The 12,842-nt window shown below is 48.0% G+C and overlaps 1 protein-coding gene across 2 annotated transcripts in view; it reads left to right on the top strand.

The window, feature by feature from the left end:
* The window catches only part of RCC1L (RCC1 like), a 33,703-nt gene that overhangs the window by 1,802 nt on the left and 19,059 nt on the right, over positions 1-12,842 (top strand). For both annotated transcript variants that reach the window (XM_030797496.1, XM_030797495.1), the window contains exons 2-6: positions 1,417-1,546; positions 5,610-5,738; positions 7,697-7,763; positions 9,031-9,082; positions 11,089-11,173. In XM_030797496.1, coding sequence (XP_030653356.1) covers positions 1,417-1,546; positions 5,610-5,738; positions 7,697-7,763; positions 9,031-9,082; positions 11,089-11,173 — 463 coding nt within the window. The remainder of the gene's footprint in view (positions 1-1,416; positions 1,547-5,609; positions 5,739-7,696; positions 7,764-9,030; positions 9,083-11,088; positions 11,174-12,842) is intronic.

The following is a 12,842-nucleotide window of genomic DNA, read 5'->3' as shown; positions in this document are numbered from 1 at the left end:
ATACGTATATATATATATATACACACATATATATGTATATATGTATGTATAAATTTAAAATACAAAATAGAGTACAAAATAGTTTTTTTTTTTTTTTTTTTATCTGGTTCTGTTGCCCAGGCTGGAGTGCAGTGGCATGATCATGGGTCACTGCAGCCTCGACCTCCTGGGTTCAAGTGAGCCTCCTGCTTCAGCCTCCCATGTAGCTGGGACCATAGACATACACTACTATGCCTAGCTTAAATTTTGATTTTTTCATAAAGACAGGTTGTCACTTTGTTGCCCAGGCTTAAAATATAGCTCTTACCTTGAGATAGGTACTATTCCCTAGAAGGGCTTTAGCTATATTAACTGGTTTAGTCTTCATAACAGTGCAGTGAGAGAGATGGTACTATTATCATCTTTACTTTTTAGAGAACGAGAAACAGATATAAAGTAATCTATCTCAGGTCACACAGTTGGTAAGGATGGAGCCAGGATTCAAACTAAGGAGATCTGTCAACTTACCTGCCACGTTAAGAGATGGTGGTGTTTTTTTGTTTTGTTTTGAGACAGAGTCTTATTCTTGTCACCCAGGCTGGAGTGCAGTGGCGCCATCTTGGCTCACTGCAACCTCCGTCTCCCAGGTTCAAGCACTTCTCCTGCCTCAGCCTCCCGAGTAGCTGAGATTACAGGCACATGCCACCATGCCTAGCTAATTTTTGTATTTTTAATAGAGATGGGGTTTCACCATGTTGGCCAAAGTGGGTCTCGAACTCCTGACCTCAAGTGATCTGCCTGCCTCAGCCTCCCAAAGTGCTGGGATTACAGGTGTGAGCCACTGTACTCGGCTGCTAGATAGTGTCTTGGTCTTGGTGAATGGGGATGGTAATACCTAGTGGTAAGCTGGCATTTACCACTATATTTATGGTCTATGTGTAAATCACCCTTCATAGAGTGATTATAAAGATTAAATGAGATAATACTTATCAAACATATAGTAAATGCTCAATAAATGCTAGTTGCTGTCTTAATAATATGTGTTCTTGGGCCAGGCACTGTGGCTGATGCATGTAGTCCCAACATCTTGGGAAGCCAAGGCGGACAGATCACTTGAGGCAAGGAGTTAGAGATCAGCTGGGCCAACATGGTGAAACTCTGTCTCTACTAAAAATACCGAGGTTAGCCAGATGTGGTGCGCATACCTGTAGTCTCAGCTACTCGGGAGGCTTGAACCTGGGAGATGGAGATTGCAGTGAGCCGAAATCACACCACTGCATTCCAGCCTGGGCAGCAGAGTGAGACTGTCTCAAAAACAAACAAACAAAAACCCCGAAAATAGTATATGTTCTTGGATTTGATAAATAACCTGTCATTTATTACTGAACAATCTTGACATTGCAAATCAGTTCATGCTTTGTGGGAAATGCTTTTCAGATTTCGTCTGCTGCTTGTGGCTATGGATTCACACTGCTGTCCTCTAAGACCGTGGATGTTACGAAAGTCTGGGGGATGGGACTCAACAAAGATTCTCAGCTTGGATTTCACAGGAGCCGGAAAGATAAAAGTGAGCATCCCTACCTTGTCTCCTCTCTGCCGGGATTGATCTGAGAAAGCTCTTTTTTTTTTATTTTTTATTTTTTGAGACAGAGTCTCGCTGTTGCCAGGCTAGAGTGTAGTGGCGAGATCCTGGCTCGCTGCAACCTCCACCTCCCGGGTTCAAGTGATTCTCCTGCCTCAGCCTCCTGAGTAGCTGGGATTACAGGCACACGCCACCATGCCTGGCTAATTTTTGCATTTTTAGTAGAGTTGGGGTTTCACTATGTTCACCAGGCTGGTCTCGAACTCCTGAGCTCAGATGATCCACCCTTCTCAGCCTCCCAAAGTGCTGTGATTACAGGCGTGAGCCACAGCGCCCAGCCCTCCCTTTGGTGTTCAAGAACATGGTTACATAAACCAAACCATAGCGAAGAAATAGACGAAAACTTAAAGGGATGTTGTTTGAAACCAACATCCTTTGGGCTAGATTATTTTTTAGCCTCTTTGGTAACAATGTTGAACCATCAGGCAATGGGCAAGTACCTGGCATTTGCAGATAAGTAAAGATGTTCTTTTGTGGCCTAAAAGAGATGACCTTTTTTCTTAGCTTGGAGACAGACAGCCTGAAGTACTCTGCAGTGTCTAGAATATGTTTTGGGGGGAAAAGGCAGTTAAATCGTTAACATGGAGGCTTTATTCCAAATGTTTGAGCCTTGGATGTAAAAATGTTAGAAATAACTTATAATGGTATTTTAAAAAGTAGACATTAGCCTGGCTGGGCGTGGTGCCTCACACCTGTAATCCCAGCACTTTGGGAAGCCGAGGAGGGCAGATCACTTGAGGCCAGGAGTTCGAGACCAGCCTGGCCAACATGGTGAAACCCCATCTCTACTAAAAATATAAAAAATTAGCCGGGTATGGTGGCACACACCTGTATAGTCCCAGCTACTTTGGAGGCTGAGGCACAAGAATCTCTTGAACCCGGGAGGTGGAGGTTGCAGTGAGTCGAGATCATGCCACTACACTCCAGCCTGGGTGACAGAATGAGACTGTCCTAAACAAACAAACAAACAGAAAAGTAGACATTAGCTAAAAATTACTATGAGAACAGTAAGAAATATTTCCTTGGCCAGGCACAGGGGCTCACACCTGTAATCCCAGCACTTTGGGAGGCCAAGGTGGGAGGGATTGCTTGAGGCCTGGAGTTCCAGACCACCCTGGGCAACATAGTGAGACTCTGTCTCTAAAAAAAAAAAAAAGAAAAGAAAAAATTAGCTGAGCATGATGGCATGCACCTATAATCCTAGTTACTCCAGAGGCTGAAGTAGGAGGATTGCTTGAGCCCAGGAGTTTGAGGCTGCAGTGCGCGGTGATTGCACCACTGCACTCCAGCCTGGGCAACGGAGCAAGACCATGTCTCTTAAAAAAAAGAAAAAAAGAGTTCCTAAAATAGAGAGGAAATGCCAGGCACGGTGGCTCACACCTGTAATCCCAGCACTTTGGGAGGCCGAGGCGGGCGGATCACGAGGTCAGAAGTTCGAGACTAGCCTGACCAACATGGTGAAACCCCATCTCTGCTAAAAATGCAAAAACTAGCTGGACATGGAGGCGCGCGCCTGTAACCCCAGCTACTCGGGAGGCTGGAGCAGGAGAATCACTTGAACCCAGGAGGCAGAGGTTGCAGTGAGCCAAGATTGCGCCACTGCACTCCAGCCTGGGCGACAGGGCAAGACTCCTTCTCAAAAAAAAAATAAATAAATAAATAAAATGAAATAGGAAATTACACACTGGACAAATACATACTGGACAAACCTTTCATTTTTGTTTTTTCCTGTTCACTTGTTCACAGACAAATACATTTTTACATACATAGCATATATTTTGTTTTCTTTCTTTTTTCATTTATTTTATATCAGATGTCTTTTTTTTTTGTTTGAGATGGAGTCTTGCTGTCGCCCAGGCTGGAGTGCAGTGGCATGATCTCGGCTCGCTGCAACCTCCATCTCCTGGGTTCAGGTGATTCTCCTGCCTTGGCCTCCTGAGTAGCTGGTACTACAGGTGCCCGCCATCACACCTGGCTAACTTGGGGATTTTAGCAGAGACAGAGGTTTCACCATGTTGGCCAGGTTGGTGTTGAACTCCTGACCTCAAGTGATCCGCCTGCCTTGGCCTCCCCGAGTGCTGGGATTACAGATGTGAGCCACCATGCCCGACCTATATATCAGATGTCTTTTATAAGTCAGTTTTGAAGTCTTTATTAGCTGTAAGATGTTACATTACCTTTTTTTTTTTTTTTGAGTCAGAGTTTCGCTGTTGCTGTCCAGGCTGGAGTGCAATGGCATGATCTTGGCTCACTGCAGCCTCCTCCTCCTGGGTTTAAGCAATTCGCTTGCCTCAGCTTTCCGAGTAGCTGGGATTACAGGCATGGGCCACCATGCCTGGCTAATATTGTGTATTTAGTAGAGATGGGGTTTCTCCACGTTGGTCAGGCTAGTCTCAAGCTCCCGACCTCAGGTGATCCACCTGCCTCGGCCTCCCAAAGTGGTGGGATTACAGGCGTGAGCCACTGTGCCCAGCCTGCATTACATTTTTTATACCTTTTATTCAGAGCAATTTTAGACGTACAGAAGTGTACAGAGTAGTATGATGTGGCATCACCAGCTTCAGGCATCATCAACTCATGCCAGTCTTGTTTTTTTCATTTTTCCCACCTTCCCCCTCAATAAATTTGAAGCAAATTCCAACAGTTTAATTTTTTTGGGGGGTGGGGGGAAACAGGGTCTTGCCCTGTCACCCATGTTAGAGTGCAGTGTCATGATCACTGCTCACTGCAGCCTTAACCTCCGTGGCCCAAGTGATTCTCCCACCTCAGCCTCCCAAGTAGCTGGGACCACAGGCATGCACCATTATGCTCGGCTGATTTTTGTATTTTTGTATTTTTTTTGAAACGGTGTCTCACTCTGTCTCCCAGAAGGCTGGAGTGCAGTGGTGCAATCTTGGCTCACTGGCAACCTCTGCCTCCTGGGTTTAAGCGATTCTCCTGCCTCAGCCTCCTGAGTAGCTGGGACTACAGGCGTCCACCATCACGTCTGGCTAATTTTGTACTTTTAGTAGAGACAAGGGTGTCACCATGTTGGCCAGATGGGTATCGAACTCCTGACCTCAAGTGATCCACCTGCTTTGGCCTTCCGAAGCGCTGGGATTACAGGCATGAGCCACTGTGCCCGGCCAAGATTTCTTTTTTTTTTTTTTTTTTTTTTTTTTTTTTGAGACGGAGTCTCGCTCTGTCGCCCAGGCTGGAGTGCAGTGGCGCAATCTCGGCTCACTGCAAGCTCTGCCTCCCGGGTTCACGCCATTCTCCTGTCTCAGCCTCTCCGAGTAGCTGGGATTACAGGCGCCCACCACCACGCCCGGCTAATTTTTTGTATTTTTAGTAGAGACGGGGTTTCACCGTGGTTTCGATCTCCTGACCTCGTGATCCGCCCGCCTCGGCCTCCCAAAGTGCTGGGATTACAAGCGTGAGCCACCGCGCCCGGCCGAAGATTTCTTTAATAAGAAGACCAAGTATGCTTTTTTTTTTCCAGACGAAGTCTCGCTCTTGTCCCCCAGGCTGAAGTGCAATGGTGTGATCTCAGCTCACTGCAGCCTCCGCCTCCCAGGTTCAAGCAATTCTCCTGCCTCAGCCTCCTGATTAGCTGGGATTACAGGCGCCTGCCACCACGCCCGGCTAATTTTTGTATTTTAAATACAGACGGGGTTTCACCATTTTGGCAAGGCTGGTCTCGAACTCCTGACCTCAGGTGATCCGCCCACTTTGGCCTCCCAAAGTGCTGGGATTACAGGCGTGAGCCACTGCGCCTGGCCAGAAGACCAAGTATGCTTTTCTGGAACCCGCATCGTGTAATAGAGGCAGCCCATGCCATGGGCTGGGAGTTGGGCTTCTGGTCCTCGCTCTGTCCCTAACTTACCTGCCTTGATGAGTCTTTCCTACCTCCGACTCTCTTTTTTCCAGTGCAGTAGTGTGGAGTTGGACAGTATGATTTCCAGTGGTAGAAATGCATGCCTCAATCAGTGTCCTGTGTCTTTTCCAGCGAGGGGCTACGAGTATGTGTTGGAGCCCTCACCTGTCTCCCTGCCTCTGGACAGACCTCAGGAGACACGGGTGCTGCAGGTCTCCTGCGGCCGAGCTCACTCTCTTGTGTTGACTGACAGGGAAGGAGGTGAGTTGACCTATTGGAGGGTGATGGAAGAGTGCAGGGACCATTTCACTGTGAACTGGAGCCTCAGCCTCAGATCAGGCCTGAGTGGCTTGTTCGATTGAGCCACATCTAATGAGTGAAACGTGGCATTTCCTGAGCAGATCAGTGGGATTGCTCAAGATGGCTGGACAAACCTTGTTGATTCTTTTTTATTTATTTTTATTTTTATTTTTTTTGAGACCGAGTCTCGCTTTGTCGCCCAGGCTGGAGTGCAGTGGCGTAATCTTGGCTCACTGCAAGCACCGCCTCCCGGGTTCACGCCATTCTTCTGCCTCAGCCTCCCGAGTGGGACTACAGGTGCCTGCCACCACACCCAGCTAATTTTTTGTATTTTTAGTAGAGACGGGGTTTCACTGTGTTAGCCAGGATGGTCTCAATCTCCTGACCTCGTGATCCGCCCACCTTGGCCTCCCAAAGTGCTGGGATTACAGGCATGAGCCACCACATCTGGCCACCTTGTTGATTCTTATGTGCTCTGCTCTCTGGTTCTTGGAAAATCACATGTATTTATAAATGTAACTACACACAAGGCAGCCTGATCCATTTGTTATGAAGTCACTGAGCTGGGAGGTGTGTGTAGAAGTGGCTTTTTCTTTTTTTCTTCTTTTTTTTTTTTTTTTTTTTTGAGACAGAGTCTCACTGTGTTGTCCAGGCTGGAGTGCAGTGGTGTGATTTTGGCTCACTGCAACCTCTGCCTCCCAGGTTCAAGCAATTCTCCGGCCTCAGCCTCCCGAGTAGCTGGGATTACAGGTGCCCACCACCATGCCTGGCTAATTTTTGTATTTTTTGTAGAGATGGGGTTTCTCCACATTGGCCAGGCTGGTCTTGAACACCTGACCTCAGGTGATCCGCCCGTCTCGGCCTCCCAAAGTGCTGGGATTACAGACGTGACCCACTGTGCCCGGCCAGAAGTGGCTTTTTCTACTGGTATTGAAAGAAGCCTGTTTGCTAACACATCTTCTAAGTGGTTGGGGGCTTTCAGAGTCCGGGCCCCTGAGTAACACGGCCCCTTTTTAGAAAAGGGGTTTTTCCAGGGAGAGGTCAATGTGATCACATTTTTCACATTCATTTTCTTTTTTTTTTTTTTTTATCTGAGACGGAGTCTTGCTCTGTCACCTAGGCTGGAGTGCAGTGGCACGATCTCAGCTCACTGCAGCCTCTATCTCCCGGGTTCAGGTGATTCTCCTGCCTCAGTTTCCCGGTAGCTGGGACTACAGGCACCCACCACTGTGCTTGGCTAATTTTTGTATTTTTAGTAGAGACAGGGTTTTACCATGTTGGCCAGTCTGGCCTTGAACTCCTGACCTCAAGTGATCCACCTGCCTTGGCCTCCCAAAAAGCTCAGATTACAGTCATGAGCCACTGTGCCTAGCCTCAAATTTCATTTTCTGGCTGAGTGTGCTCTGTAGGAGAAGGCGGAGGTGGCATTTAGGAGCTCTTTCTTTTTTCTTTTTTTAATTAAAAAGTAAACTTTAATGTCGAAAATGCAAACTTGGGGAAGACAGAAAAGATCACACACAAGGGTGTCACCTCACAGTTGGAAGGTTGCACAGCGGCTGGGCAGAGGCGCTCCTGACTTCCTAGACAGGGCAGAGGCGCCGCATTTAGGAGCTCTTTCTAGAGGGGATTGGTGTTAAGGGCAGCCGGGTGACAGGTGTGGGGAGTCCGGTTCTAGCCTCAGAAGGTGGAATTCCCAAGAAGTGGATCTAGGGCCAGGAGGGGAAGGCGGGTCTAGATCCCTCCATGCCCCATGGGAGTTTCTGCAGAGCCTGAGAAAGTTGGAGAAGGAAACCCAGGGGCAGTTGGGGGGTGGGGGTGAGCTAACCAGGATGGGACCACCAGCGAGACCCCTTCCAGTCCTCACATTCTAGGATCCCACAAACCTGCAAAACTGATTTAATCGGTGGTGTTATTTTTAGTCTTCAGCATGGGAAACAATTCTTATGGGCAATGTGGAAGAAAGGTGGTCGAAAATGAAATTTACAGGTGAGTTCCCAAAAGGCCTACCCTTCCTCTTGTTGAGTTAAATGTCAAAACGTTTCTACGGAGATGACTGTGGTAAACCCGTGGGGCTCTCAGAGGCATGCCTGAGAGAGGGCCGTGAGAACTCAACAGAAAGCTGGGGGAGTGCTATCTGTTTCAGATTGAGCGCCATGCGTTAGCTTGGTGGGAGAGGAGGGGGCATGAGCATTGATTGGTTTTAACGTGTAAAACCTCTGGATAAATTTTTTATTTTTATTTTTTTGAGATGGAGTCTTGCTCTGTCGCCAGGCCAGAGTGCAATGGCGCAATCTTGGTTCACTGCAACCTCCGCCTCCCAGGTTCAAGCAAGTCCTGTGCCTCAGCCTCCTGAGTAGCTGGGACTATAGGCACGCGCCGGCACGCGCCAGCACGCCCGGCTAATTTTTGTAGTTTTAGTAGAGATGGGGTTTCACCATATTGGCCAGAATGGTTTCCATCTCTTGACCTCATCATCTGCCTGCCTTGGTCTCCCAAAGTGCTGGGATTACAGGCATGAGCCGCCACGCCCCGCCCTCTTATGATGAATTTTTACAAATTAAGTTTTTATTTTACCAAATTGATTTTTAAACATTCCCCTTTATTCATTTTATTTTTATTTCATTTTTTTCATTTTAGTTTTATTTATTCATTTTTTGTTTGTTTGTTTGAGACGGAGTCTCACTGTGTCATGCAGGCTGGAGTGTAGTGGTGAGATCTAGGCTCACTGCAACCTCCGCCTCCCGGGTTCAAGCGATTCTCATGTCTCAGCCTACCGAGTCGCTGGGATTACAGGCGTCTGCTGCCACACCTGGATAATTTTTTGTATTTTTAGTAGAGAGGGGGTTTTGTCATGTTGGCCAGGCTGGTTTCAAACTCCTGACCTCAAGAGATCTGCCCGCCTCGGCCTCTAAAAGTGCTGGAATTACAGGCGTGACCCGCCGCGCCCGGCCAGTTCTTTTCATTTTAGTGTTTAAAAACACTTCACTCTAGTTCCTTGCATGATGTTGGAGGGCCTTAACACCACTCTCAACTTTGGCCATGTGTTAAAATCACCTAGGATTTTGTTTGGCTTTACTTTCATGCCCAGGCCTGACTCGACCTCAAATTTGACCTTGAGAGTTACCCTAACAGTTACTGTGTGTGCAGAGGGGACGGACCATCAGTTGGGGTGGTTGGGGTGACAGGGAAAGGGCTGCACAGTGCTTGTCATGACTGCATCCCTTGCTTCTTCCCAATTTGTTCCTGGCTGTAGTGAAAGTCACAGAGTCCACAGAATGCAGGACTTCGATGGCCAAGTGGTCCAGGTAAGAGAGATGGGCCGAGAGCTGCTTGTTCTGTTCCTGGGGTGCTTTTGAAAAGTTGAGATTTGGGTAGGGTGATGGCAAATTTGTTAGGGGGATTTTCTGAATTATTTTAGTAAAAATTATAGCCTACTTACTATAGGCCAGGATTTATGCTAGATTCTAGGGATACAAAGTTTAATAAGATTTTGGGGCCGGGCATGGTGGCTCATACCTGTAATCCCCGCACTTTGGGAGGCTGAGACAGGTGGATCACCTGAAGTCAGGAGTTCCAGATCACCCTGGCCAACATGGTGAAACCCCGTCTTTACTAAAAATACGAAAATTAGCCAGTGTGGTGGCATATGCCTGTAATCCCAGCTACTCAGGAGGCTGAGGCACAGGAATTGCTTGAACCTGGGAGGTGGAGGCTGCAATGAGCTGAGAGATTGCACCACTGCACTCCAGCCTGAACAACAGAGCAAGACTCTGTCTCAAAAAAAAAAAAAAAGATTTCTGGGGATGACACTCTAGTGAGTGAACAAGTTAAAAAGCTAACTGAGGCCAGATGTGGTGGCTCACACCTGTAACCTCAGCCTCTGGGGAGGCTGAGGCAAAAGTATCACAGCACTTGCTGTATTCATGCATATATGCATTTAAATATTTATTATAGGTACTTACCATGAGCCAGGCACTGTTCTGGGGATGAGAATAAAATGGAGAGCAAAATACCGCTGGCCTAGAATACCACAGCACTAATTATACTGTGATATGGCTGGCTTTTTGGTTATATTTGGAAGTTTTTTAGAGACAGGGTCTCTATTGCCTAGGCTGGAATGCAGTGGCACGATCATAGCTCTCTGCAGGCTTGAACTCTTGGACTCAAGTGATCTTCTTGCCTCAGTCCCCGGAGTAGCTGGGTCTACAGGCGTGCATCACCATCCTCGGCTAATTACTTTATTTTAAAGAGACAGATTCTCACTGTGTTGGCCAGGCTGGTCTCAAACTCTTGGCCTCAAGCTGTCCTTCCACCTTGGCTGCCCAAACTGTTGGGATTACGGGTGTAAGCCACCATGCCAGGCCTCCTTCACCTATTAGACTGAGTTACTTTGTGCAAGTTACCAGACATCTCTAAGATTCTTTTTTTTTTTTTTTTTTTTTTTTTTAGTGCAGTGTCACAATCTCATCTCAGAGCAACCTCCGCCTCCTGGGTTCAAGCGATTCTCGTGCCTCAGACTCCCGAGTTGCTGGGATTACAGGCACGTGCCACCACACCTGGCTAATTTTTGTATTTTTAGTAGAGATGGGGTTTCACCATGTTGGCCAGGCTGGTCTTGAACTCCTGACCTCAAGTGATCTGCCTGCCTTGGCCTCCCAAAGTGCTGGGATTATAGGAGTGAGTCACTGTGCCCAGCTGAGATTCAGTTTCTTACTAGGTGGTTTTGGTTATTGACTTAGCACAGTGCCTGGTGTAAAAATTATTCAATAGATGGTGCTTTTCATTGGGCAGTTAGAAAAATGAGTCTGGAACTGAGGAGAGTTGTTGAGACCGGAGATCACAGTGCAGAGGCCACAGTTAAGCATTGGGAATGGCTGCCATCTCCCAGGGTAGCATGAGGAGTGAGGAGAGAGGAGGGCAGGAGACAGACCCTGGAGAGAGATCCCAACAGCAAAGGGTCTGAAGTAGAGGCTGAGTGCGTGAGCAAGGCTGGAAGTTGTGAAAGTAGAAGAGAGGGCTGGGAGGAGAGGGGTTATGGAGGAGGGGTGGTTCTTTGGAGATGGCGTGGGATGGACGGCAGAGCTCTTGGATTTCCCCCTTTGGAGATCTGCATTTTACTTTAACAAGAGCAGTTTCAATGCAGTGGGAGACTGGTGGATTGAGAAGGAGTAAGATGAGCTTGGAGCAGTCTGCCTGGACCATGCTCCAGGTGCCCAGGAGCTGCAGGCGATGGCGCTGGTCCTTCTTTGGATGAGGACACCAGGGTTCTAAGTATTTCTTCTCATCCCCCTTACCTCTGTTTGTCTGCTAGGTCGCCTGTGGTCAGGATCATAGTCTGTTCCTGACGGATAAAGGAGAAGTCTATTCTTGTGGATGGGGCGCTGATGGGCAAACAGGTAGAGTTCTTTTCATGCACTGGGGTCGTGAAAGTTCTCAGCCCGTGACATGTGGAGCTGTGAGCTGTAGGGCATTTATGGGCTAGAACCCTTCTTCCTTAATTCAGCTTTTACCTCTTATCACTTTCTGAGGAACAGTATTCTTGGCTCCATCGCCCAAGCTGGAGTGCAGTGGCACGATCACATCTCACTGCAGTCTCAAACTCCCAGGCTCAGGTGATCCTCCCACCATGGTCTCCAGAGTAGCTGGGACAACAGGCGTGAGCCACCAAGCCCAGCTAATTTTTTGTAGCAACAGGGTTTCGCCATGTTGCCCAGGCTGGTCTTGAACTCCTGACCTTAAGCAGTCTGCCTGCTGTGGCCTCTTGGTGGGCTGGGATTCCAGGCGGGAGCCACTGTGCCCTCCTGTAATACTATTTTTTTGCATCCCTTCCATTCCCCTCAGCCCTGGCTCCCATAGAAATGAACTGAGAGAAGGCTGGGTGCAGTGGCTCACACCTGTAATCCCAGCACTTTGAGAGGCCAAGGTGGGTGGATCACTTGAGGTCAGGAGTTTGAGACCAGCCTGGCCACCATGGTGAAACCCCGTCTCTACTAAAAATGCAAAAATTAGCTGGGTGTGGTGGCGCCGGCTGTAATCCCAGCTACTAGGGAGGCTGAGGCAGGAAAATCACTTGAACCCGGGAGGTAGAGGTTGCAGTGAGCCAAGATCACGCCATTGCACTCCAGCCTGGACAACAGAGCAAGACTCCGTCTCAAAAACAAACAAACAAGCACAAACAGCAGAGAAAAGGACAGACAGGACCTGCCCAAAGGCAAATGTCATTATTGGCACTTGCCATGGGGGTAACCCCTGGGCAGCAGCCCAAGGCAGAGCACTGAGCTGTAGACTCTTGCCTTCAACCAGGGTCATCAAAGGGGCCTGTTCCTCAGCAGGTGAATGGATCAACCGTGGCGCATCCAGACAATGTAATGTTTGTTATTTAGCACTAAAAAGCAATAAGCTGCCAAGCTATGGAAAGGCATGGAAGAAACTTAAATGCATGACACTGATTAAAAGAAGCCTATCTGAAAAGGCTACATATTATAGGATTCTAGCTATATGGCATTCTGAAAAAGACAAACTATGGAGACAGTAAAAAGATCTGGGCCGGGCACGGTGGCTCACACCTCTAATCCCAGCGCTTTGGGAGGCCTAAGCAGGTGGATCACGAGGTCAGGAGATCGAGACCATCCTGGATGACACGGTGAAACCCCGTCTCTACTAAAAAATACAAAAAAAAGTTAGCTGGGCATGGTGGCAGGTGCCTGTAGTCCCAGCTACTTGGGAGGCTGAGGCGGGAGAATGGCGTGAACCCACTGCGCCCGGCCTTTCTGCTTACTGTTAACCATGCCATTTTAAGTTCCCTGTTTTTTGGGAGTGGTGTTGGGGATGGCATGGGCTCTTAGAGATTTTCTTTATTTTTAGCAAGACCACTAGTGCATTAGAAAATGCTTGTTGTGATCAGGCAGGTGGCTCACACCTGTAATCTAAGCACTTTGGGAGGCTGAGGCAGGAGGATTGCTTGAGCTGAGGAGTTCAATACCAGCCTGGGCAACATAGTGAGATGCTGTCTCTATTTCAATTTAAAAAAAATTTTAGACCAAGTGCAGTGGCTCACGCCTATAA

Source organism: Nomascus leucogenys, chromosome 17 (genome assembly GCF_006542625.1).
Source record: "Nomascus leucogenys isolate Asia chromosome 17, Asia_NLE_v1, whole genome shotgun sequence".
NCBI lineage: Eukaryota > Metazoa > Chordata > Mammalia > Primates > Hylobatidae > Nomascus > Nomascus leucogenys.
Note: the sequence above shows the minus strand (reverse complement) of the source record. Positions and strands in the feature narration are given on the sequence as shown.